The sequence below is a fragment of the Vombatus ursinus genome, unplaced genomic scaffold (assembly GCF_900497805.2).
Source record: "Vombatus ursinus unplaced genomic scaffold, bare-nosed wombat genome assembly UNPS02001419.1, whole genome shotgun sequence".
NCBI lineage: Eukaryota > Metazoa > Chordata > Mammalia > Diprotodontia > Vombatidae > Vombatus > Vombatus ursinus.
The window spans coordinates 9289226-9313991 of NW_020941197.1; the positions used below are offsets into that span (position 1 = coordinate 9289226).

Sequence of the window (24766 nt, forward strand, 5' to 3'; positions counted from 1 at the left end):
GACAAAGTGAACCCAACTGACTGACAGAGTATGCCACATTCCAGGCCAGAAGTCTCCCATCTTTCTACTAAAGGAGGGACTTGCTTTCTTGTCTCTTCTCCAGGCCTAGATTGGTCATTACACTCAGTCATAGACTGTTTTAGTGTTGTTTTTGATTACATTACTGTAGTCAAGGTGTTACTGTTCTCTTGGCTCTGTTCACCTTAACCTATCGGTTTAGTTTTTACAACAGGAAGCAAATTATAAAGGACCTTGACACTTCTTTTTTAGCTGCCCCGACCTTGACACTTTCTAAAGATAAACATAGCATCTTAAGTACAAAAGACTAAGAAAGGGGATACAAAGCAAATAAAGAGTTGCTAGATGGCACCACAGTGCATGGAGTGCCACGTCAGGAAGGCTCATCTTCCTAAGGTCAAATCTGGCCTCAGACACTAACTGTGTGATCCCGGGCAAGTCACTTAACCTTTGCCTCAGTTTCATCATCTGTAAAAGGAGTTAGAGAAGGAAATGACAAACTACTACCAGTATCTTTGCCAAGATACTGTTTGTCAGGTAGTGTTTGCCTGAAGTGCTCCGCGGGTGAGGATAAGATGATGGGTACATCCGGAGCCCAGAGAAGCGGAAAGAGAGAGGAACTACCATCCAGAAGCAAGTCAGTGTAGCAGAGCAGGTTGACAGAGGTGGGGAGTTACTGGTAAAGGGGAAGAGGGAAGGCCACACGGGTTGTGGGATTGGAAGGGAGAGAAGCAGGAGCAGCAGCAGCAGCATGGACAGGAGCAGCAGCAGCAGCGGCGGCGGCAGCGGCGGCGGCAGCAGCAGCGAAGCTCTCCAGTCTCAGTCCAACACCCTTGTACTCACAGCTTCACCCACGACTGCCAGTCACCGTTCCAGGCTCCGCCTCTCGCGAACGCGACCAATGCTTGACTGCGGACGGATGAGGGGAGACGTATTGGGGTCGCAGCCGCTGAGATACCGGGAAGTAGAAGGAGGCTGGAGGCTGGGGAAGCTCTGGGTTGGCTTTGGACACCAGCCTGGTTGGTTTTGCGGCGCCTGAGCTTCCCCGCAGCTATGTGAGGGGCTGCATTGGCGATGGGAGCTGGGGACCCTCCAGCGGCAGCGGCGTCTGCAGCGGCTGCTCGAGGTGGTGAGTAGCGGTCCCCAAGACAGCCAATGAAGAGCTTTGCTTGAATGGCCTCCTCCCCACCCCACGTTCTTCCTTCTGCCATCGCTTTTTCCCCCTATCCCCCTGTGCAAACTCCCGGACTTCCCCGCCCGGCCCCTCCTGCGCTTTCCAGTCCCGTATCCCTCCCTTGTCGCAGCCGCTAGATACTCCCATTAGCTTTTTCTTCCTCTTCCGCTTTTTTTGTGCAGTCTCCCTGGGCTAGGGGCACAGGTAGCCCCCGGAGCCCGCTTGCCGCTGCTGGGGCGGCTGGGGCGGCTGGGGGGGCTGCTGGGGCTGCTGCGGGGGCTGCGGGGGCTGCGGGGGCTGCGGGGGCTGCGGGTGCGGCTGCTGCTGCTACTACTACTGCTGGGGTTGCTGATGCTGCAGGGCCGGCTGCGCAGGAGGGCTGGTGGTTAGAGCCTCGCCTCCCGGCTGACTCTCCAGCTAGGCATGGTGTGAGTGGTTTACTTCGGTATTATAGTACAATCTTGAGAAAAGCAGAGCTGGAGTGCCGGTATCTACTCAGCTGGAGGACAGGCAGAAGATGGGAGTAGGGGGTTGAGGAATGAAGGCAGGCCTTAGGGCACCCTCTGGGAGGCCAGGACTTTGTGACCATCCCTCAGTTGGCTAGGACCACCTGAGAAGGTCTTCTCCAATTACCTTCTTTTTTTTTCCTTTGGCAGCAGGAGCCCCCTCTGCCTCTGTTTTCTCTAGGGCAAACACATACCCTTGCCCACACTGTTTTTCTAAAAGCAGAGTTGTTCCTTGGGGAAGGCAGGGTTAGGGGATGCTGTAGATGACAGAGATATTTGAAGAAGAGTGTATCTGAGAGTGAGTGCAAGAGTTTGTAAAGGAATTGAGCAGGGGAGAGCTGTACCGAACTAAAAGAAAGTGGATTTGAAGTATCCTTGACATAACTTTGCCAGATCCCGCAGGTACAACAGCCCGACCTGCCCACTCCTACATTTTTTTCTTGAGACCTTAGGATAAGCTGTCTGACAATACCATCAAGGACTCCTAAAACCCTGCTCAAGTGTAATTGACCGTATAATAGAAAGTGGGAGGCCAATTATATTGTTATATCTCCCTTCTCCCCCCAAAAGGTGTTGTGCCATAGGATATGGAATTGGAAGGAACCATAGGGATCATTTCTTCAACTCCTTCCCCCTACCCCACTACTTTTACAGAAGAAGAAATTGAGGCCAAGAGTAATTTTTGTTGTCTGTAGTGTAGGCAGGATTGGAACCCAAGTCTTGTGGCTGCCCAGACTTCATACTGTTCCCAGATATCATTATGAAGTTGGACTGTCTAATTTATTTAGTGTATTTCCTCAGTCTGCCTATTATTGTGTATGTGACATTTTTAAATTGGCAGTTAGGTGTGTTTGTAAGTTCTTTTAGAGGCACCTCAGATATCCTCTGGTCCAGGGGTTCTTATTTATTTGTGTGTGTCATGAACCTTTCTGGCAGTCTGGTAAAACCTATGAACCCCTTCTCAGAATAATGGATTTAAATGCATAAAATAAAATACATAGGATTTGAGAAGAAACCAATTATAATGAAATTCAGTTATCAAACTACATATTAAAAAAAAGTTCACAGAGCCCAAGTTAAGATCTCTTGCTCTAGTACAACTCCAACAGAAACACAAATTTCTTCATATGTCATTCAGTCTGCTTGAATGCTTCAGTGACTGGGAGCTCACTATCCATTTGTCAGCCCATTCTATTATTAGGTGTGGTTGTTATTCAGTGGTGTCTGACTCTCTATGATCCCATTTGGGGATTTCTTGGCAAAGATGCTGGAATGGTTTGCCATTTCCTTTTCCAGCTCATTTTACAGAGGAGAAAGTAAAGCAAACAGGGTTAAGTGATTTGCCCAGGGTCACACAGCTAGTTGGTGTCTGAAGCTGGATTTGAACTCAAGAAAAGCCTTCCTGACAACAGGCTAGACACTCTATCAGCTTCACCACCTACTTGCCATTATTAGGCCTTCCTTATATTAAAATGAAATTTGTCTCCCTATAACTTTTATTTATTGGTTATTGTTCTCCTCTGAGCCAACCAGATTGTCTAATCTCTTTTCAGTGAAACAACTTGTACAGTTTGAAATGCTATTATCCTAAGGGACTGCCCGAGAGGGATGGTACCAAAGGGAAGAGCGCATAATTTCCTTACAGTTTTGTTCAAGGTTGACTTTGTATGTTTCATTCCCAAGTAGTATAATCTCTCAATCTTCCTCATCGTTTAGGTAAAGTCCTAACAAAATTTGCTTTCAAGTAAAATCCAAAATATAGTAACCAGAGAGATACAAAGAAGAAAAACAAGACAAATGCTGTTATAGATCAATGGTTCCCAACTTTAGGATGTACCCAAATTACGGTCACTATTTGAGCATCTCCTAGATATGTCCTCACTGATGCTCACTCATTTTTTTTAAAATTAATTCATTTATTTTTAGTTTTCAACATTCACTTCCACAAGATTTTGAGTTCCACATTTTCTCCCCATCTCTCCCCTCCCCCCACTCCAAGACAGCATGCATTCTGAATACTTCTTCCCCCAATATGCCCTCTCTTCTATCACTGCCCCCCACTTATCCCCTTCTCCTCCTACTTTCCTTTAGGGCAGGATAGATTTCTGTACCCCATTGCCTGTATCTTATTTCCCAGTTGCATGTAAAAACAAATTTTTTTTTGGCAAGGCCGTTGGGGTTAAGTGACTTGTCCAGGGTCAGACAGCTAGTGAGTATTATGTGTCTGAGGCCACATTTGAACTCAGGTCCTTCTGACTCCAGGGCTCTATCCACTGCACCATCTAGCTGCCCCTTAAAAACAATTTTTAACGTTTGTTTTTAAGACGTTGAGTTCCAAATTCTCTCCCTTCCTCCCTCCCCACCCACCCTCATTGAGAAGGCAACAAACTTGATATAGGTTATACATGTGTAGTTATGCAAAACACTTCCATAATAGTCAGGTTGTGAAAGACTAACTATATTTCCCTTCATCCTGTTCTGCCCCCATTTATTCTATCCTCTCCTTTGACCCCATCCCTCCTCAAAAGTGTTTGCTTCTGATTACCCCCTCCCCCAATCTGCCCTCCCTTCTATCATCCCCCCTGTCTTATCACCTCCCCCCTTACTTTCCTGTAGGGTAAGATAGATTTCCACACCCAATTGAGTGTGTATGTTATTCTCTCCTTAAGCCAGATCTGATGAGAGTAAGATTCACTCATTCCCTCTCACCTCCCCCTACTTCCCCTCCAGTGTAAAAGCTTTTTCTTGTCTGTTTTATGTGAGATAATTTACTCCCATTCTACCTCTCCCTTTCTTCTTTTCCCAGTACATTCCTCTCTCACCCCTTAATTTTATTTTTTAGATATCATCCCTTCATATTCAACTCACCCTGTGCCCTCTGTCTATGTATATATATATTTCCCTCCTACCACCCTAATAATGAGAAAAGTGTCATGAGTTACAAATATCATTTTTCCATGTAGGAGTGTAAACAGTTCAACTTTATTAAGTCCCTTATGATTTCACTTTCCTGCTTACCTTTTCATGCTTCTCTTGAGTCTTGTATTTGAAAGTCAAATTTTCTATTTAGTTCCGGCTTCTCAAGAACGAATTAAATTCCTCTACATCATTGAATGTAAATTTTTTTCCCCTCATTGATTACACTCAGTTTTGCTGGGTAGGTGATTCTTGGTTTTAATCCTAGTTTCTTTGACCTCCAGAATATCATATTCCAAGCCCTTCAGTCCCTTAATGTAGAAGCTGCTAAATCTTGTGTTATCCTGATTGTGTTTCTGCAATACTTGAATTGTTGCTTTGTGGCTGCTTGCAATATTTTCTCCTTGACCTGGGAACTCTGAAATTTGGCTATAATATTTCTGGGAGTTTTCCTTTTGGGATCTCTTTCAAGGTGGTCAGTGGATTCTTTCAATTTCTATTTTACCCTCTGGTTCAAGAATATCAGAGCAGTTTTCCTTGATAATTTCTTGAAAGATGATGTCTAGGCCCTTTTTTTGATCATGGCTTTCAGATAGTCCAATGATATTTAAGTTATCTCTCCTGGATCTATTTTCTAGGTCAGTTGTTTTTCCAATTAGATATTTCACATTATCTTGTATTTTTTCACTCTTTTGTTTTTGTTTTATAATTTCTTGATTTCTCATAGTCATTAGCTTCCATTTGCTCCTTTTTAATTTTTAAGGAATTATTTTCCTCAGTGACCTTTTGGACCTCCTTTTCCATTTGGCCAGTTCTGCTTTTTAAGGTATTCTTCTCCTCACTGGCTTTTTGGACCTCTTTTGCCATTTGAGTGAGTCTATTTTTTAAGGTGGTATTTTCTTCAGTATTTTTTGGGGTCTCCTTTAGCAAGTTGTTGACTTGTTTTTCATGATTTTCTTGCATCACTCTCATTTCTCTTCCCAATTTTTCTTCTACTTCTCTTACTTACTTCTTAAAATCCTTTTTGTGAGCTCTTCCATGGCCTGGGACCAATTCATATTTTTCTTGTAGGCTTTGGATATAGGAGCTTTGACTTTGTTGTCTTTTTCTGGTTGTGTGTTTTGATCTTTGTCACCAAAGTAAGTCTGAGTTTTTTTACGCTGTTTGCCCATGTTCCCAGCCAATTACTTGACTTTTAAACTTGTTGATAAGGTAGGGCTCTGCTTTCAGTGTGGAAAAATGTACTGTCCCAAGCTTTAGGGGTTTTGTGCAGCTGTTTTCAGAGATACTTCTAGGGACCTGTAAATTTTCAGTTTTTCCAAGGTGGTATAATCAAGGGCGTGATGCTTACTCCTTTCCTGGCCTGTGCTCTGGTCTATGAGTGACCGCAAGCACTCTTTTCTGCCTTGGAACTGGGAGGAGGGTACCCTCTCCACTGCTGCCACAAGTTCCAGCACTGCAGCACTCCTCCTCACCCCAGGACTGCCACCCAGGACAGCGACCTAGATCCGACCAGGGGCAAAACAAGAGAATCCTGCCTCAGCACCAGCAAAGAGATCCCTGCAGTCCCCCTCTGATCAGCTGCTCGATCTCCCCACCATCTGTAGGTGGAGAGCTCTGGAAGCAGCTGCCACCTCGTGGCTATGCCAGGACTGGGGTTGTTACTGAGCTCCTCTCTCCCCTAGGTCTGACAGACCTTTCCTACTGACCTTCTAAGTTGTCTTTGGTGTTTATGGGTTGAGAAGTCTGGAAAGTGCTACAGCGGCCCATGATTCAGTCCCCTGAGGTCTGCTCTGGATTCGCTGAGGCCTGGTCTTTGCCTGCTCAGCCCACACTGAACTGCTCTCCTCCCTCAGCCCATGGCAACAGACCTTTCCCATCCTCCAGGTTGTCTTGGGCTGGAAATTTGTTTCACTCTGTCTTTTTGTGGGTTCTACTGCTCTCAAATTTGTTTAGAGCCACTTTTTACAGGTATTTGGAGGGATTTGGGGGAAAGCTCAAGCAAGTCATTGCCTTTACTCTGCCATCTTGGCTCCGCCCCTGATGCTCACTCATCTTGAAGAGGCAACCTTTGGAAGGAACGCTAGAGCAGGAACTCCTAGGATCTGTCCTTGGTCTCATCATGTTCAACAGTTTTATATTAACTTGGAAAATAGATAGAGATGGCACATGCCAACTTTTCAGATGGCAGGATGCTAGTAGGAATAATTATTACAGTTGATGACAAAATTATTATTTAAAAATTTGTGGCAGCCTAGAATAACGGGATCAGCAGCACTGCGAGTCATAGTGGTGAATTGGGAGTAGTGAACTGGGTCAGCTGCATGGCATGCTGGGGGCAGATTGTAGGCAGATTGTCAATTGGAGGACGAGGAGGAGGAGAGGCTACTGCGCCTAACTAAAGAATAGCTGCTGTTGTGGAGATTTATGACAACTGCTTTTCTTTTCTTTTGGGAGAACAACTCCAGATCTAGGATTTAGGAAGGGGGTAGGGAAACTTTCTCTGATATGAGCATTTCTCTTTTTCCCAGAGTGCAAGACTTTGGGAATATGGCCCCTGGAGTCCTGTGTGGTTCTCCTTGTCTCTTTCTCAGGATACCTAGACTATTTTGACTATGTTTGGAACTTCCTGTTGATTTTTGGGGTGGTATTGGTGGTCAAACTTCCTATATGCAGAAGACCTTCTTGAGAAAACCAGATACTGATTGTCTCAAAAACCCTGCCTCGTCAAAATTTGAGAGCTTCATAAAAGATGTTTAGTGATGATGATGATGATGATGATGATGATGATAACAAATTCTTTGGACTTTGCCATCAGGCTGCCTCAGCTGCTGTCTCACCCTGGAACTTCCCTCAGAACCTGGGGCCTCTTCACTCTGGAACATCCATTCTTCCCCTGAAGGCTTCTCACCCTTGAACATGTCTCTGCCATGCTGGCCCCCTTCTCCCATTGGTGAGTTCCTCCTAGGGCCTCCATTTTGGATAGTGACCCAGGCCAGCAAATTTTTATACCCTTGGTGGTTGTGCTTTTGACTCTTTGGAGTTCAGTATCAGGGCCATGAACAGGTACCCCCACATCCCTTTTTCAACACTTTTTGTGTGTTTTCCTCCCTCATTAGAACGTAATTTCTTTGACGTCAGAGACTATCTTTCTCTCTGCTTGTATTGTATGGCCAGTGTTTCTTAGCACAATGCCTGGTCCATAATAAAGGCTGAAGAAATACTTGTTGCTTTGCCTCCTTGAGAGTAAGCGTTGTTTCATCCATTGTATTTGTATTTACAGCATCTAGCACATAATAAGTGCTTAAAAATGCTTGTGGATTGATTGAAATATAAAAGTTTGTGCTTGGTTTAAAAAAAATCAGTTACTTAAAAACAATATGGGAGAAAATGGCTTTTTTGTGTAAAAATGTTCTGGTATTTTTTTTTTTTTTGGGAGCAGTAGGATATCAACATTGATGTGGCAGGCTAAAAATCTAATGTTATTTTATATTTTAATATTTAAATGGATCTGTAAGCTCATTATTTGTACATGCCTCTCAGTAGTATAGTTCATAATCCATCTATGCCTTATTATCCTATGCGACTTTTTCCCAAGTCATACTATAAATCCTCTATGAGGAGCTCCCCGCAAGATGGGGACCTATGTCTAGATTTCTTAACATTACATAGATATCAATGCAGCATTCAGATTATCTCTTATTCCTCGCTATTGTTACATGACCAGCCAACCCCCTTTTCTGATCATAAGTCTCTGATATCTTTTGTGCCACTGCTTACAAGTATCACTGGTAATATACTATACTCACCATGTGTCTCTTTACCGACCTTTGGGTGACCTACAATTCTGATTCTGCCAAGATTATAGTTTCCCTTGATTTGTAACCATCTAAATATCACTGCAGGAACAGCGATATAAAAAGAAAGGTTTTCATTTTGGGGAGAAGCTTGGGATCAGTGAAAGAGCTTTTCAGTTTCCCAAATGTAATCCAGAGAGGCATTATCATGTGGTGCATAGAGAATGGTCTCAGAGTCAGGAAGACATCTGCTGAAGTTCTACTGTTGATATGTACTGGTTGTGTGACCCTGGGGCATGGTTTCCCCAAGCAGCACTCCCAGACAATAAAGTACAGAGCAGGTGGCAGTTTGCCTTGGGAGAAGGAGTTTCCTTATTAGCAGTTCTCTATACCAGTAAAGGGGATCTTCCCCACCTTCTCTGCTCCCAGAATCTAGCCTCTTTTCCTCCTGTGCATTTGCAGTGCCTGTGTGAAGTATACTTATGGATGGATCTACTGAATGAGTTGTTCAAACAAGTCAAATAAGGTCAAGTCAACAAACATTTATTTATTTATTTATTTATTTATTTTTGTTTTTTTTTTTGGTGAGGGCAATTGAGGTTAAGTGACTTGCCCAGAGTCACACAGCTAGTGAGTGTTATGTGTCTGAGGCCGGATTTGAACTCAGGTCCTCCTGACCCCAGGGCAAGTGCTCCATCCACTGCACCACCTAGTTGCCCCTCAACAAACATTTATTAACCACCTCCTCTGTGCCAGGTACTGTGGTAAATGTCAGTGATACAAAGAAAGCAAAATCCATTCCTGCGCTCAAGGAGCTCACACTATAATGGAGGAGACAACATGCAAACAATTATTTACAATCTTTCTCTGTCTCTGTCTCTGTCTCTGTCTCTCTCCTCTGTCTCTCTTGTTCTCTCCTCTCTTCTCTCCCCTTCTCTCCATTTATATATCTATATAATTAAAAAAATACATTGGACATAATCTCATAGGGAAGGAATTAGCATTTAAAGGGATTTGAAAAGACTTCTTGCCAAAAGTGAGATTTTAGCTGAGACTTAGAGGAAACCAGGGAAGCCAGAACATAAAGATGAAGAGGAAGAGAGTACTAGGCATAGGTACAAGCTACTGAAAATGTCTCAAGTCTGGAGATGGAGTGTTTTCTGTGAAGAACATCAAGAAGGCTGGTTATCACTATATTAAAGAGTATGGGGAAGGGAGTGTGATGTAAGAAGACTGGAAAGATGGCAGGGAGTTAGTTTATGAAAGACTTTAAAATCCAAACAGAGGATTTTGTATTTGATCTTGGAGATAACAGGAAGCCATTTTTGAATGGGGGGGGACAGGGTCAGATCTGCTTTTTAGGAATATCATTTTGATAGTTGAGTAGTAGAAGATAGAGTGGAGTAGGGAGACCAGCCAGAAGGCTAGTGTAAGTCCAGGGATGAGGTGATAAGGACTTGTACTAGAGTGATGGTGAGTCAGAGGATAAAAGCGGGCATATGTAACTCAGGATGCACTTGTAAAACCAGTTTACAATTAGGTGTACTTATTAGGGATGGAAGTACACTAATAAGATGCATTCATTAGTGCATACAGTCAAACCTTATTGCCCATTCAACAGGGCATGGTATCAACCCCTCTAGGAACAAACTACCAACCTGATTTCTAAAGTGTCACCTACTGGTGCTCGTGAAAATATTCTTTCTCTGCTTAGTCAGAGGCTGTTTGTCTCCTTCCAAGGTGGTAAGTTTTCATCTGTTAACACTGTTCTCCAGTGAACAGTGGGGTGCTCAAACTTCTGAATTTGGGGAATGCAGGAGCATGTTCTGGTCAAGACTCAGAAGCAGGCTGATCCTTGGAGCCTCTGGTGAGTTTTTATGGTTCTGGTTAAGGGTATTTACAGATTATATCTAGGCTCTAATAGGCAATCAATTACTTAAACTTATGACAGGAAACCATCAATCAGAGCTTTAGTTTCTTAATATCATTAGCAAACATTTATCAGTCACTTATCACATATGGTGGATACATATTCATACTTGTTTACAAAATTTGGGGGACACACACTTTATTAGTTGTTTATCATATTTAGGGAACCCACACATCATTAGTAGTTATTTACTAAAAGAGACATAGGCAGCATTAGTAGTTGTTTACCAAATTTGGAGGACAGTTGTCAAACTGTATCATTCAAGTGCCATTTGTCATCACCAAATTATATTACTCAAGTCCTTATCTTATTATAGAAAAACAACTTATATAACAACTACTTAGTCAGAAAATGGAAACTTAAAACAAAAGGAAGCTGCTTATTCTAAATTAACATATTTATTACCACTACAGCATATACGAGACATGTTTGGAAGATAGAATTGACAGTTCTTGGCAACAGATTGGATATATGGAGAGTGAGGAGTTTGAGGGTAGCATCCAGGTTGCAAACCTGGGTGACTAGGAGGATTGTTGTACCCTCACCAGTAATAGGGAAGTTACAAAGGGAGAATGGTTTAGGAGAAAAGATAATGAGTTCAATTTTGGACGTATTGAACTTAAGATGTCTGTATCCAGTTCAAGATGTCCAGTTGGAAGTTGGACACATGAGAATGGATGCCAGGAAAGAAGTTAGGGCTGTATAAGTAGATCTGAAAATCATCTGTACATAATATGTATAGATAGAAGAGATCCTAGGACAGAACCTTTGAGGACACTCACTGTTAGTAGGCATGCCCTGGATGAAGATGTAGCAAAGGAGACTGAGAAGGAATGGTCAGATAGGTAGGAGGAGAACTAGGAGAAATCTGTGTCACAAAAATGTGGAGAAAAGAGATTATCCAGGAGAAGAGGAGGTTCAACAGTATTGGCATTTGGGGAGGTGAAGAGGGAAGAGGATTTGGAAAAGTCCATTAGTTTGGTAACTAAGATAATTGGTAACTTTGAAGAGAGTTGTTTAAATTGAATGATTAGGTTGCAAGACAGATTATAGAGAATTAAGAAGCGAGTGACGGGATAGAAAGTGGAGGCACCAATTGTAGAAATCTTGCTTAAGGAGCTTAGCCATGAAAAGGAGAGATAGGATAATAGCTAGCTGGGATGGACAGATTAAGTGAGGGTTTTTTGAGGATGTGGGATTTATGGGCATGTCTTTAGGCAGCAGTGAAGCAACACAAGATTAGTGAGAGAGTGGCCATGATGGAAGGGACAATTTTACTGGAGAAGAGTAGGTGGAATGAAATCACTTTTGTAGGTAGAGTAGTAAGCTTTGTCAAGGAAGAAGGGCCATCTCTTCATGTGAAACAAATGTGAAGGCAAAGAAAATGGGGGAAGGTATCTGAGTGATGTGAAATGAGGATCATGGGAGAAGAGGGAGCTCTCAATGAAAAACTTCTTTTAAAAAGTGAAATATGAGGCAAGGTTCTTGGCTGAGTGAGTAGAAGGAGGGGGCGCCGGGAGAGTCTTGGGGAGGGATGAAAAGGTTTGAAAAGCCATTGTGGTAAGTGGGATACTAAATCAATTAGGGAGGTATACAAGGATTGCCTTGCTACTGTGAGGGCCCAGGTGAGATTGGTAACATCAATCTACATATCATAGTCTGGATAATGGGCATTAAACATTTTACTTCATTTTTCCTGTATGGATAGTTAGGTCTAATTCTTTTTAGTGATTGTGGGTTTCATTAAGAAGAGTAGAATTTCTTAGGTCTTGAGGCAGACACCACAATGTCATCCGCAAAGATGATCTCATGTCAAGACTTCCATCGTCTGTCGGGAATCCTTCCATTTGGACTCAGTGCTGGACATCCTCCATGATAATGGCAAGCATGTATGTAGAAGTGGGGTTTAAACTCAGGTCTTTGGGCTATAAATCCATTGGAAATAGCAATAATAAACTAAGAGAAGTAGTATTCATCTGGAAATAATAAGAATTATAACTTCTTTTTGTCTTTGACCTAATAGTTCATTTTTTCTTCTCTTATTGCTATAGCCAGCATTATTAGAAGATCTTTTGCTTTACCCCTGATTTTATTAAGAAGTTTTTTTTTCTCCAATTTTGAGTAATACGGCTTTTGGTTTTGGATAGAGCCTGTCTATCATATTGAAATAAGAGCCAATTATTCTTATTCCTCTTAGTGTTTTTAATGTAAATGAATGATGAACTTTGGCTGTGACTTTTCCTGCATCTGTTGATATAATTGTGATTTTCACAGTTTACTAGTGTGATTGGTTGATTAAGTTTACAGTAATCAGGTCACCAAGTTACTTCTGTTGCATCTTTAAAGAAATCTTATATAATTATCATATGGGAGACAAATTTTTTGGAGAAGAGCCTTTAAGGCTGAATTTTGCTCTGCCTAATCAAGATCTTTTTATAGCCGACAATAAAAAAAATCACAGAGAAATTTATATTATCATCAGAGTTTAGCCAGTGATGTGATTGGAGGTTTTTTTTTTAATTCAATAAAGATGTTGTTTATTGGAGAATTTTTTTTTTTTGCCTTAGCTTGCCTCTTCCCTTATTCTATTCTAATGGAAGATCCCCTGAATAGATTATTCTAATAGTTTTGTAAAGGGAGAGGGAGAGAATAAGCATTTATTTAATGCTTACTATGAGCCACAGTCTGCGCTAAAAATACAAATTTTACAAATATTATCTCATTTGATCCTTGTGAGAACCCTTTGAAGTAAGTGCTAATATTATCCCCATTTTACAGTTGAGGAAACCAAGGTAGCCACGCAGGTACTAAGTGTTTGAAGCTTCCTTTGCACTTAGGTCTTCCTGACTCCAGGCCCAGCACTCTATCCACTGTGCTACCTATCTGTGTATCTGTGTGGAAACTATCAGATGATAAAATTGCTAAGATCTCATGGCTACTTACTACCTCAGATTTGTTGAGTCTTGAGTTATATGGATTCATATCCAGGCTGTTCGTTAACCCCTGCCTACTTCAGCTTTTACTCTGGAGTGAAATTGACTGTTTGCTTGTTCATCATTTAAATCTTCAACATAAGTATTTATTTGATTTTTAATTTTCCTGTGCACTGTGAAATATTTCCCTGTGAAAGTCTCTCCATGATTTGTTAGCTTTGTAATGATAGGAAAGTCATAACGTCTCTGCACCTCAATTTCTATGTCTATTGAATTGGTGCCTTCACTCCTATCTACCTATACCACCTTCCTCACAGGGTTGTAAAGATCAGATGAGATGAAATTTGGGAAAACAATAAGCATATATAAGATATTATTATTAATTATTATTACCTTAACTTCAATCTTCTACTACTGATACTTCTTTCTTATTTCTCCTTTAGGGGATCTTTGAATGATGTTTTGTATTTAAATCTACTATATTTCCCCTTTATTACAAGGAACTCTAAAAGTGCTAACAGAGAGAAGCAACATTACCTGGAAGTTTGTTTGTAATCCTGAGAAACAATGATATTGACCTCTGTGGAGCAAAGGCAGCATGGTGTCCGCCATGACTGATGGAGACACAAGTAGACAATGTGGACGAATTTCTGCAAACCATGGTTTATCTGCTGTCTCCTGGCAGCATTGACCATTGTCTTCCTAGTCCTCAATGTTAATCAGTTAGAGGTGAGTTTCATTTCATTCCAACACAACAGAGACCCAAGTATTCTTGGGATATATATTGTATGTGTCAGAAGGTAAGGGTATAGGAGAATGAGAGGGTCATCAGAGAACTTATTGTGGTTGCATTTCTTTGCTTTAAGATATTTTTTAAATTGTATCATCAAAGGTATTCTTATGCACCTTTCTTCATTTAGTACTTTGTTAAGTGTTCTGTGTCATGTGATTCCCTGGTCTTGTAGGTATTCAGGACCCAAGATTGACAAAAATGATTTGTACAGTGATATGTGCAGAGGTTAGAAGAACATATAGAAAACTGAACAACACTGAAAATAATTACCATATTGACATTCTGCAAAAGTGAAAGGGTAGTTGGGTAGCCGAGGGTGGCAAAAATTCTAGGAGTGACAGACTGGTTTTCACCACTGGGTGGAGTTGGAACATTTCCCCTGTTAATTGGAATTCTCTTTCCCCTTAGCAATTTCCACTCATTTTATAGAGGTCCTAAAACAAACAGACAAACAAACAAACAACAAAATTCCACAGCAAAGGGAAACAAAGGTACCTAGTTTTAATTTAGGGTTTTTTTTTTTAAAATTGCCAAACAGAACAGTAGTAACATATTAATGCAAAGTGCACCCTTAGAGAAAGTATCTTCCTGAAACCAATCATTGCTTACAATTTGGTCAAAGGTGGACAAAGGATACTCCTCTTTATTGAATTTAACAAAGACATAACTAGTCTTTATTTGGTTGCCTCAGATGCTTAATTTCAAGAAATTATAATTTTTCCCTGAAATGGATTGTTTTCTATTCAAGAACAACTGATTATGTCTCAGATTCAAGTGAGAAGGAAGACTTTAGACTGACTGCTGCAGCTGGCCTTAGACATGAGCTTTGTGACCTCACTTAATGTCTGTTTGCCTCAATTTCCTCAACTATAATAATAATAATAATAATATAATTTCTTAGTATTTCAAGGGAGGGTTGTTATAAGGATGAAATGAGGTAATATTTGTAAGGTGTTTAGCACAGTGCCTGGCATGTAGTAGATGCTATATAAATTCTAGCTATTATCATTAATAATAATGACTTCTTAATATTTTATAATAGGTGGCCATAGGGTTATATGCTTCAATACTGTCAAGCTAGGTGATGCAGTGGAGTTAAACTGAGGAAGATCCAAGTTCCAATCCTGTCTCATATACTTTCTAGCGTTGTTATCTTGGACAAGTCTCTGTAAGCCTTAATGTCCTCATCTATAAAAAGGGAATAATAATAGTACGGACCTCACAGAGTTGAATTTTTAACTCAAATGAGTAAAGTGCTTTGCAAGCCTTAAAATGCAACATAAGTGCTTATTATTATTATTATTATTATTACTATTATAGTCTATAAGCCTCCCTTATCATATTATTAAAGTGGTGTCCTATATCTCTGTTCAGTGTGTCCCATAATTAGCACTTGGCACTTAGAACAGCAATGTCAAACATGCAGCCTGCTGACCTTATGTAACCTACAACCCTCCTGAGTGAGGCCCGAACTAGATTAAAATGTAATTACTATCTGACTTTAATGTGTTGATGTGTTAATCTAAAATTATGTAAATATAAACATGTAAATAAAGAATATACAAATATAAGTAAATATATAAATATATTTTATATATAAATTTACATATAATTTCTTATTTAATCACTGTTTTTCAATCTGATCAAAGGTGAACAAAGAGGTTCTCTTCTTTATTGAATTAAACAAAAACATTTCTTGTCTTTGGTCACCTCAAATTCTTAGTTTATACATGTATATATGGAATATCAGTATGTTTATAAAATATTATACACACACACACACACATCAGCTAGGCAGAGTGCCATGCCTGGAGTCAGGAAAACTCGTCTTTCTGAGTTCAAATCTGGCCTTAGATACTTACTAGCTATGTGACCCTGGGCAAGTCATTTAACCCTGTTTGCCTCAGTTCTTAATCTATAAGATAAGTTAGAGAAGGAAATTCCAAAACACTCCAGTATCTTTGCCAAGAAAATCCCAAATGGGGTCATGAAGAGTCAAACACAATTGAAATAACTGAGCAACAAAATTTACTTTATCATCTTGTTCCAAGATTCCTTAACTATGTTCAGTTCCTTCCTTCCTTTCTCTTAATTTGTTTGTTTCATTCCGAAGGCATAGCTTCTATCCATTTTTATGTTTCCTCTTTACATTTTTTCAAATGCGACTGCTTATGCTTTCACTATATTTTCTGCTTACACTTTTTTCCCTGCTTATTTTATTCTATAATATTCTTTTACTGCCGTAAAGTTACTTGGTTTGTTCATTGCTTTAGATAATTTTTAAGTTTGTTTTGAAGATTTTAGATCATCTTGCTTCTTTGGGGTCATTTCTTTGTCTCTTCTTGAAGGCATGTTAAGGAGGGAGGTTTCTTATGATTTCTTGCTTTGCCATTTTTCTGGAAGTTTTCCCATCTTCATTTTATAGGCACATCTAGTGAGGCACAGAAGCTCTTTATTTTTTTGGAATGGTTGTAGTGAAACCATTGAGAATGATGTCTGTGAAAGTGCTTTAATCTTTCGTTAGAAAGTGCTCTATTAATCAAAGATAGAATATCAGTTGGCATTGGGTTGCATAGTACAATGGAAAGCTGATCTTTGCAGTCAAGAGGCCTAGGTTCAAATTCTATCTCTGTTACCTAGTAGTTTTGACTATGGGTAAGTCACAACCTACTGCACCTTAGTTTCCCCACCTCTTTGTTGTTTGGTCATTTCAGTCACGTCAGGTTCTTCACAACCCTATTTGGGGTTTTCTTGGCAAAGATAATAGAGTGGTTTTGCCACTTCCTTCTCCAGTTCATTTTACAGATGAGGAAACTGAGGCAAGCAGGGTTAAGTGATTTACCTGTGATCACACAACTAGTAAGTGTCTGAATTCATATTTGACTTCAGGAAGACGAGTCCTCCTGACTCCAGGCCTGGGACTCTATCTACTGGGCCACCTACCTGCCCTTTCCTCACCTCTAAAAGGAAGATAATAATACACTTAACTACTTTCTTCACAGGACTATTGAGGCAAGCATTTTGTAAGCCAGAAAGAACTTTCCAAATGTGAATTATAACTTTATTTTGTTTAAATATGATTCAATCGAGTCCTCAACATATTATAAGTCAGAATTTAGGGTTGGAATGGGATAAAATGGAAGCAGTTAGACGGTTTAGGAAAGGGGTTTTCAATTATTCATAATTATAGACTACCTTAGCCCTGAATTTCAGTAAATTTTGACAATACTTGAGTAAGCTTTAAAAATGTCTGCCAGCATTCTACAATTATAAATTTGTTTTGTAGTAAAATCAGACCCCTTTCCTTTACTTGTCTGACATCTCTCACTGTCCTTACTTGTGGCATAGCAGCTTAATATATTGTCCTTTAAATTAAAATAAGGCAGGAGTTCCCAAGCATTGGCTATAACCTCTCCTTTTTAGGGAATTTTTTTTTTTGGTATTGTCTTTTAAAAAAAATTACTCCTTATACTCTGTTCAATTTTGTTCACAGGTATCTAGTTAATGTGTGACTCTGATTGGGTGTTTCAGCAGAAATGATGACACCTCACATTTTGATTGGATGGAATTTATGTTTGCTGTGGGTCAGACCAGTTTGTGTGGCACCATCCTAATTTTTTTTTTTTTTTTGCCGTTTTCTCCTTTTCTCTTACTTATCTCATGGTGCGGTAAAAAGAATATTGGATTTGTAATCAGAGGATGAGGGTTCAAATCATGTCTTTGCTGGGTCATCTCACCTATAAAATGAGGGACTGGTCTTGGTGGTCTCCGAGGTCCCTTCCAGCCTAGCTCTGTGATCCTCTGGATCAGAAATGTCACACGTGCAGCTCATGGCTACATATGGACCACAACACTCCTAAATGCGGCCTGAATCAGATTAAAGTGTAATGAGGAAATGTTTAACGACACAACTAAAGATACAATAAAGCACAGATAATGTTAATTTGTAGTTTTCTAAGTGAATATGAGGCCCACAGGAAACCTTATGTATGGTTAGTGGCCTCTGTTTTTGAGCTTGACACTCCTGCTCTATATCAAGGGTTCTTATCCTGTGGTTCATTAATTTGTTTATTATAAAAAATACGTGTCCTAAAAGTCTTAGTGAAGTTTTATGGTTTAGTACCTTAAAAACTACACTTACTAGATTAAAACCGACAAACTGGCGTAACTATGTATTGTCTCGCACCTCAACCTTGAAATAAGGAACCTAGTACCAAGAATTTGGGCAAAATCTCTACATCTGTCATTGTTGTTGGGTACCCCTGATGGACACTTTTACTATTCAAATACTCAGATGTGATAAGATGATGAGGTTTTAAGCTAATGAAGCTTAAAAATTAGACAAAAACTTTTGGGATATCTTGTATTTTAGTAACTGTTTTCAATATAATTGGTTTCTTTTTAATCTCATATATTTTATTTTGTGTATTTAAAAATATTCTGAGAAAGGGTCCAGATGCTTTGCCAGACTGTCAAAGGGGTCTGTGATCCCCCTAAAAAGTTTAAAACCTCCTGCTCTATATCTATAATCCTATGATCTGGAAGCTGATAATTTATAGATACTCTGCAAGTAATAAAGTCTTTTTTATTTCATTGGGGATATTTCTCTGCCCCAGTGGAACTTTTTTTTAATTTTTTAAATAGTATTTTATTTTTTTTTCTAATTTCATGTGAAGATAATTAACATTCTTTTTTAAAAAAATTTTGAGTTCCAAATTTTCTCCCTTCCTCTTTCCCTCCTTCCCTAAGATGGCAAGCGATTTGTTGTAGGTTATATTTATATGCAGTCATGTAAAACATATGTCCATATTAGTCATGTTGTGAAAGGAGAAACAGAACAAAAGGGAAAAAAAGATGAAAAAAATGAAGTAAAAATAGTATGCTTCGATCTGCATTCAGACTCCATCAGTTCTTTTTCTGGATGTGGATAGCATTTTCCATCATGAGTCTTTTGGAATTGTCTTAGATCATTGTAATGCTGAGAAGAGCTAAGTCAATCATAGTTGATCATCACACAACTGTGTACAATGTTGTCCTGGTTCTGCTCACTTCATATTGCATCAGTTTATGTAAGCTTTTCTGAAATCTGCCTGCTTGTCATTTCTTAGAGCATGACAGTATTCTGTTATATTCATATTCCACACCTTGTTCAGCCATTCCCCAGTTGATGGGCATCCCTTCAATTTCCAGTTCTTTGCCACCACAAAAAGAGCTGCTGTAAATATTTTAGTACATGTGGGTCCTTTCCCCTTTTTTTATGATCTCTTTGGGATACAGATCTAGTAGTGGTATTGCTGGATCAAAGGGTATGCACAGTTTGATTGCCCTTTAAGTATAGTGCCAAATTACTCTCCAGAATGGTTGGATCAGTTCACAACTCCACCAACAGTGCTTTAGTATCCCAATTTCCCTACATCCTCTTCAACATTTATAATTTTCCTTTTCTGTCACAATTGGCAATCTGATAGACGTGAGGTGGTACCTCAGAGTTGTTTTAATTTGCATTTCTCTAATTAATAGTGATTTAGAGCATTTTTTCATATGACTACAGATAGCTTTGATTTCTTCATTTGAAAACTACCTATTCATATTCTTTGACCATTTATCAGCTGAGGAGTAACTTGAATTCTTGTAAATTTGACTTAGTTACCTTTATATTTGAGAGATACCTTTATCAGAGATGCTTGCTGTAAAAAATGTTTTCCAGCTTTCTGTTTTCCTTCTAATCTTGGTTGCCTTGGTTTTGTTTTTGCAAAACCTTTTTAATTTAATGTAATCAAAATTATCCATTTCACATCTCATAATGCTCCCTATCTCTTGTTTAGTCAAAAATTCTTCCCTTCTCCATAGATCTGACAGGTAAACTATTCCTTGCTCTCCTAATTTGATTATGGTATCACCCTTTATGTCTAAATCATGTACCTATTATGACCTTATCTTGGTATCTGGTGTAAGATGGTGGTCTCTATCTAGTTTCTGCCATACAGTTTTCCAGTTTTCCCAGCAGTTTTTGTCAGATAGCCCAGTGGAACTTTAAAGGAGTCAAATGAGACTTGTTATGTGTTGGTAAGTGGGGAATAGAGATAGTGCCATAGAGAACCTTTAGAACCGATAAGATTGGGGATGTCAGTTCTAGGAAGCTTTGATCTGTGCTGTGCTACTTTGAATAGGCTATTATTTAGAATAAAATGAATGGTTAGTATGGAGAAATCAAAGGACAGGCTTAGTGGGATGGAAAAAAAAATGATGAGAAGTTTGTACCTCTCCTTTCTCTAATATACAAACCCTATGGTTGTGGCCTGTCTACTTATAAAGAGTAGAAGGAAATTGCCACCCAGGAAGTCCACTTAGCTGTTTAGCATTTTCAGACCCATCAGACTGGATACCAGGATAAGAATTCTTCACATAGAGGATCATGGAGCTAGAGCTAAAAGGGTTCTCAGAGACCATCAAATCCAGCCCCTCATTTTTTTGGTGAGATGACTGAGGTCCAGTAAGGTTAAGTGATATACTGAAGGTCACATGGTTATCCAGTGGCAAAACTGGAATTTGAATCCAGGTCCTCTGACTGTGACTTTTCCTACTGCACTATGAGATAAGTAAGAGAAAAAGAGAAACTGGTTAAAAAAAATTAGGATTATGTCATACAAACTGACCTGACCACAGCAAACATAAACTTCATTCAATCATCAGCATTTCTGTTGAAATGCAGAGTCATATATCAAGCTGGATGCCTGCAAACAAAATTGAGCAGAACATAAGAAGGAGTAATTTTTTTAAAAAAAGCAATACTTCCTAAAAAGAAGAGACTGTAGCCAAAGCTTGGAAACTCCTGGACCATTTTAATTTAAGGAAAAACACATTAACCTGCTAAGCCATGAGTGAGGACAGTGAGAAAGGTCAGAGAAGTATAGGAAGGGGGTCTGATTTTTATAGCCATAAACAAAGTGCTCCAAACTATTGCTAAACCACTTGAAATAGGAAGGACATTCCTTAATTTAATCTTCCATTTGGGAATTTACAGAGCAACACACAAACACTTCCCAATTTATCTACAAGGGGATATGGAGGACAGCCTGGTGTATGTCCTCATATAGAGGAATAAATATATTTATAGCTAGAAATTATGGACACCTGGGAAAATTCTGGTAGAATTCAGGCAATCTGGAAGACTCGGCAGGCCTAAGAGGTTTTAAAATTCCACAAAGTAAAGGTTACTGTATTGGGACATCTCCTCACTTCAGAGATACAGATAAGTGTTCCACTGAGACCGGACACCTACATTTGTGTTATATTGCTCTCGTGCCCATGAAATGCAGCATCGTTAGTGATGGTCCTGTGTTGAGGACTTTGATAGCTAACCTGTATCCTTCTTGGGTTGTTTATGGATTGAGTTTTATCATAAAAGCAACTTGGTGTACTTGGAGTCAAGAAATCTGGTTTGAATCCCACATCAGGTATTTAATTAGGTGTATGATCATAGGCAAATCCCTTAAGCTTTCCTTATATGTAAAAATGTCTCCTCATATGGAGATAATAACATTTTCACCACCACCATTTCAAGGGTTTTTGTTAAAGAAATCACTTTGCAAAACCTTGCAGAAACAGCTAGGTGGCGTAGTGGATAGAACACCTGGCCTATAGTCAGGAAGACCTGAGTTCAAATCCAATCTTAGATATTTACAAGCTGTGTGCCCTTAGGGAAGTCACTTAACCCTGTTTACCTCAGTTTCCTCATCTGTAAAATGAGTTGGAGAAGGAAATGGTAAACCACTCCAATGTCTTTGCCAAGAAAATCCCAAATGGAGTCACAAGGAGTCAGATGCAACTGAAATGACTAAACAATAGTGGTCTAAAGAGGCAGCTATTGGCACACTTGATAGAACACTGGTTCTGGAGTCAGGAAGATATGAGTTCAAATCCAGCCTCAGACACTTACTAGCTATGTGACCCTGAACAAAGCAGTTAACCTTTGTTTGTTTCAGTTTCCTCAACTGTAAAATGGGGACCACAATAGCATCTACTTCACAGGGTTATTGTGAGGATCACATGAGGAAATATTTGTAAAAGCACTCAGCACAGTGCCTGGCACGTGGTAGTTGCTATATAAATGCTTATTTTCTCCCCTCCCTTTAGAAAAATGGATTATAACCACCATTTGAATCTCTTCTGTTCAGCTTATAAGGCAAGGTTTCTGAACATTGGTTAACTTGTGTTGTTGTTTGTTGTTGTGTTTGTCCTTAGTTCTGGAAGAGGAGTGTGACATCAGGGAGGTGATGACATGACTTGCAGTTGACTTTGATTGGAGTGAGGGAGGGCTGTGCAAAGTCACCAGCCTCACTTTCTCCTCCAGAGCCATCTGGGTTCAGGACGACTGGAGATGGCTCAGGATGCGATGGGAGACCCTGGCCCTTTTAAGCTAAGATCTTTTCAGGTTCTTAAGGATGAGATGATAGGTATACCCGGAGCCCAGAGAAGGGGAAAGAGAGAGGGACTACCATCCACAGGCAAGTCAATGTAGCTGCAGCGGCTGCAGGAGGTAGGAGGTTAGTAGAGGTGGGGAGTTGCTGGTAAAGGTAGTTCCAGGGGGCCAAAAAAGTTTAATGTTTTTTTTTTTTATTAAAGGGGCTGTCCCTTAACTTGTGTCAAAGTACAGAAGACCTATAGAGTACTGTGCTATTACAAATGGCTCAATTTGTCACTAGAATATTCATTTTGTCCCATGTCTACAAAGACTGAAGATTTTTTAATCCTTTGACCCAATTTAGTTATAGTTATAGAATTTCTTTGATTGCTTATTGACCCACCACACAGATTTTTATTAGTTTAGGTTGGGTGTGGTATAGGAGATAGAGTGATTCAACCAATAAACCACAGACTTTGCAGTCTATCATTTTCCTTTCCACTAACTGAGTAAGTAATCTTTGCTAAGAGATCTGACATCACTATTTTTACTCATCTGTGAAATGGGAACAACCAGATTGTTAAGATAATTCTTATGAAAATCTGGTGGTAAACATGTTTGTGCCCTCAGTAAGATATAAAATGATGGGGCAGCTAGGTGGTGCAGTAGATAGAGCACCAGCCCTGGAGTCAGGAGGACTTGAGTTCAGATCCGGCCTCAGACACATGGTACGGGTTAGCTTTGTGACTCTGGACAAGTCACTTAACCCCAACTGTCTCACAGGGAAAAAAAAGATATAAAATGATTCTATTAGCAGCATCTTATTAGACTAATTATCTTGAAATTCTCAATCTCTCTATAGTCTCCTTTTTCCTTGATTAAAATGTTTGTACCTGTGTTACAAGGAAACAGGCTTTGCAAATTCTACACTAACAAAGGTAGCTAAGCTTATGAGGTGTCATCAGATCATCCAAACATTATTAGGATAGGGATAGGAACTGGACCTGTGATTTCAGTATTATAAGGAATTCCTTGCTGAGAAAATTCCCTCTACCAATGTGGGTCAGCACTTTGTGTGCGTTGCTTAGATGACTGGTTAAATGACTTGCCCAGGGTCACATAGACAGTTTGTGTCATATAGCACAAAAGAACAACACTCCTAACAATCCTGTTTGTCTAATTGTTTCTGTTTCTGTTTGTCTTTTTTTTTTTTTTAATCCTGGGCTTTGGTGCATAAATATCTCCACCATCTTTTCTTTCATCCTTTTCTCACTTTCTCTCTCTCTGTCTCTCTGTCTGTCTGTCTGTCTCTCTCCTCCATCTTTGAAATAGGCAGGAATTGTTTTTTCTTTTCCTAAGTTTGACATGATGTTCAATATGGATCTCCAAGTATTTATGGCCTAATCCAGGAATAATTAACCTTTGTTTTATTATGGACCCCTTTGACAGTCTGGTGAAGCCTATAGTCCCCTTCTCAAAATAATTTTTTTAAATTCATAAAATACATAAGATTACAAAGGAAACCAATTATATTGAAATAAATATTTTTTTCCCACCCAAACTCATAGACCTCCTGAAATCTATCCATGTATCCCTTTGGGGTCTGTGAACTCCAGTTTAAAAATCCCAGTTCTAGTCCAAATCCCTCATTTTATAAATGAGTAAACTGAAATGTCCTTTCATGCCAGTAGTCAGTAATAGATCTGGAGTTTGAACCCAGTAACTCTTACTTTAGATCCACTAATTTAATAATGGTACGGTAAAACCTCAGTTAAATAGAATCCTATTTTAGGGCTCTCAGTTAAGCAGAATTGTTATTCTGCATGCATAAAAAACTAGGAAAAGGCAAATAACAAGAAAATAAATACCAGGGATTTATTCTAAATTGCTACTGCTAGGCTATGTTCTGGTCTCAGGACATATGTATTCCAATTTCCTATACTTTCTCTAGCTATGTAGTGAAAATTTACATATAGATTGATGTCTATGAAGCAGTGTATGATCCTCAGTCAACAACACCAAAAATTTTTAAAAACCAATTAAAACAAGCAGTATATGATAGAAAGCCTATGAGAATATCTTTGGGAAAGGAAGAATGCATTCATAGACAGACCTGCCTCCTTAGCAACTCTAGTTAATGTGGTCCCCCAAATAAGGAGTCCTAGGGTATATGGTCAGAGCAGGGGTTCTTATGGGGGTTCACAAGTTTATTTTAAAACTCCTTTGACAGCTCATTTCAATATAATTGATTTCCTTCATGATCTTATTATTTTATTTTATTCATTTAAAAATACT

General features: G+C 39.5%; 1 protein-coding gene across 1 annotated transcript in view; it reads left to right on the forward strand.

The window, feature by feature from the left end:
* Positions 1-948: 948 nt before the first annotated feature.
* Positions 949-24766, forward strand: part of NXPE3 (neurexophilin and PC-esterase domain family member 3) — a 47711-nt gene continuing 23893 nt past the window's right edge. Inside the window, exons 1-3 of the mRNA XM_027865881.1 lie at positions 949-1147; positions 7433-7567; positions 13775-14003. Coding sequence (XP_027721682.1) covers positions 13911-14003 — 93 coding nt within the window. The 5' untranslated portion in view covers positions 949-1147; positions 7433-7567; positions 13775-13910. The remainder of the gene's footprint in view (positions 1148-7432; positions 7568-13774; positions 14004-24766) is intronic.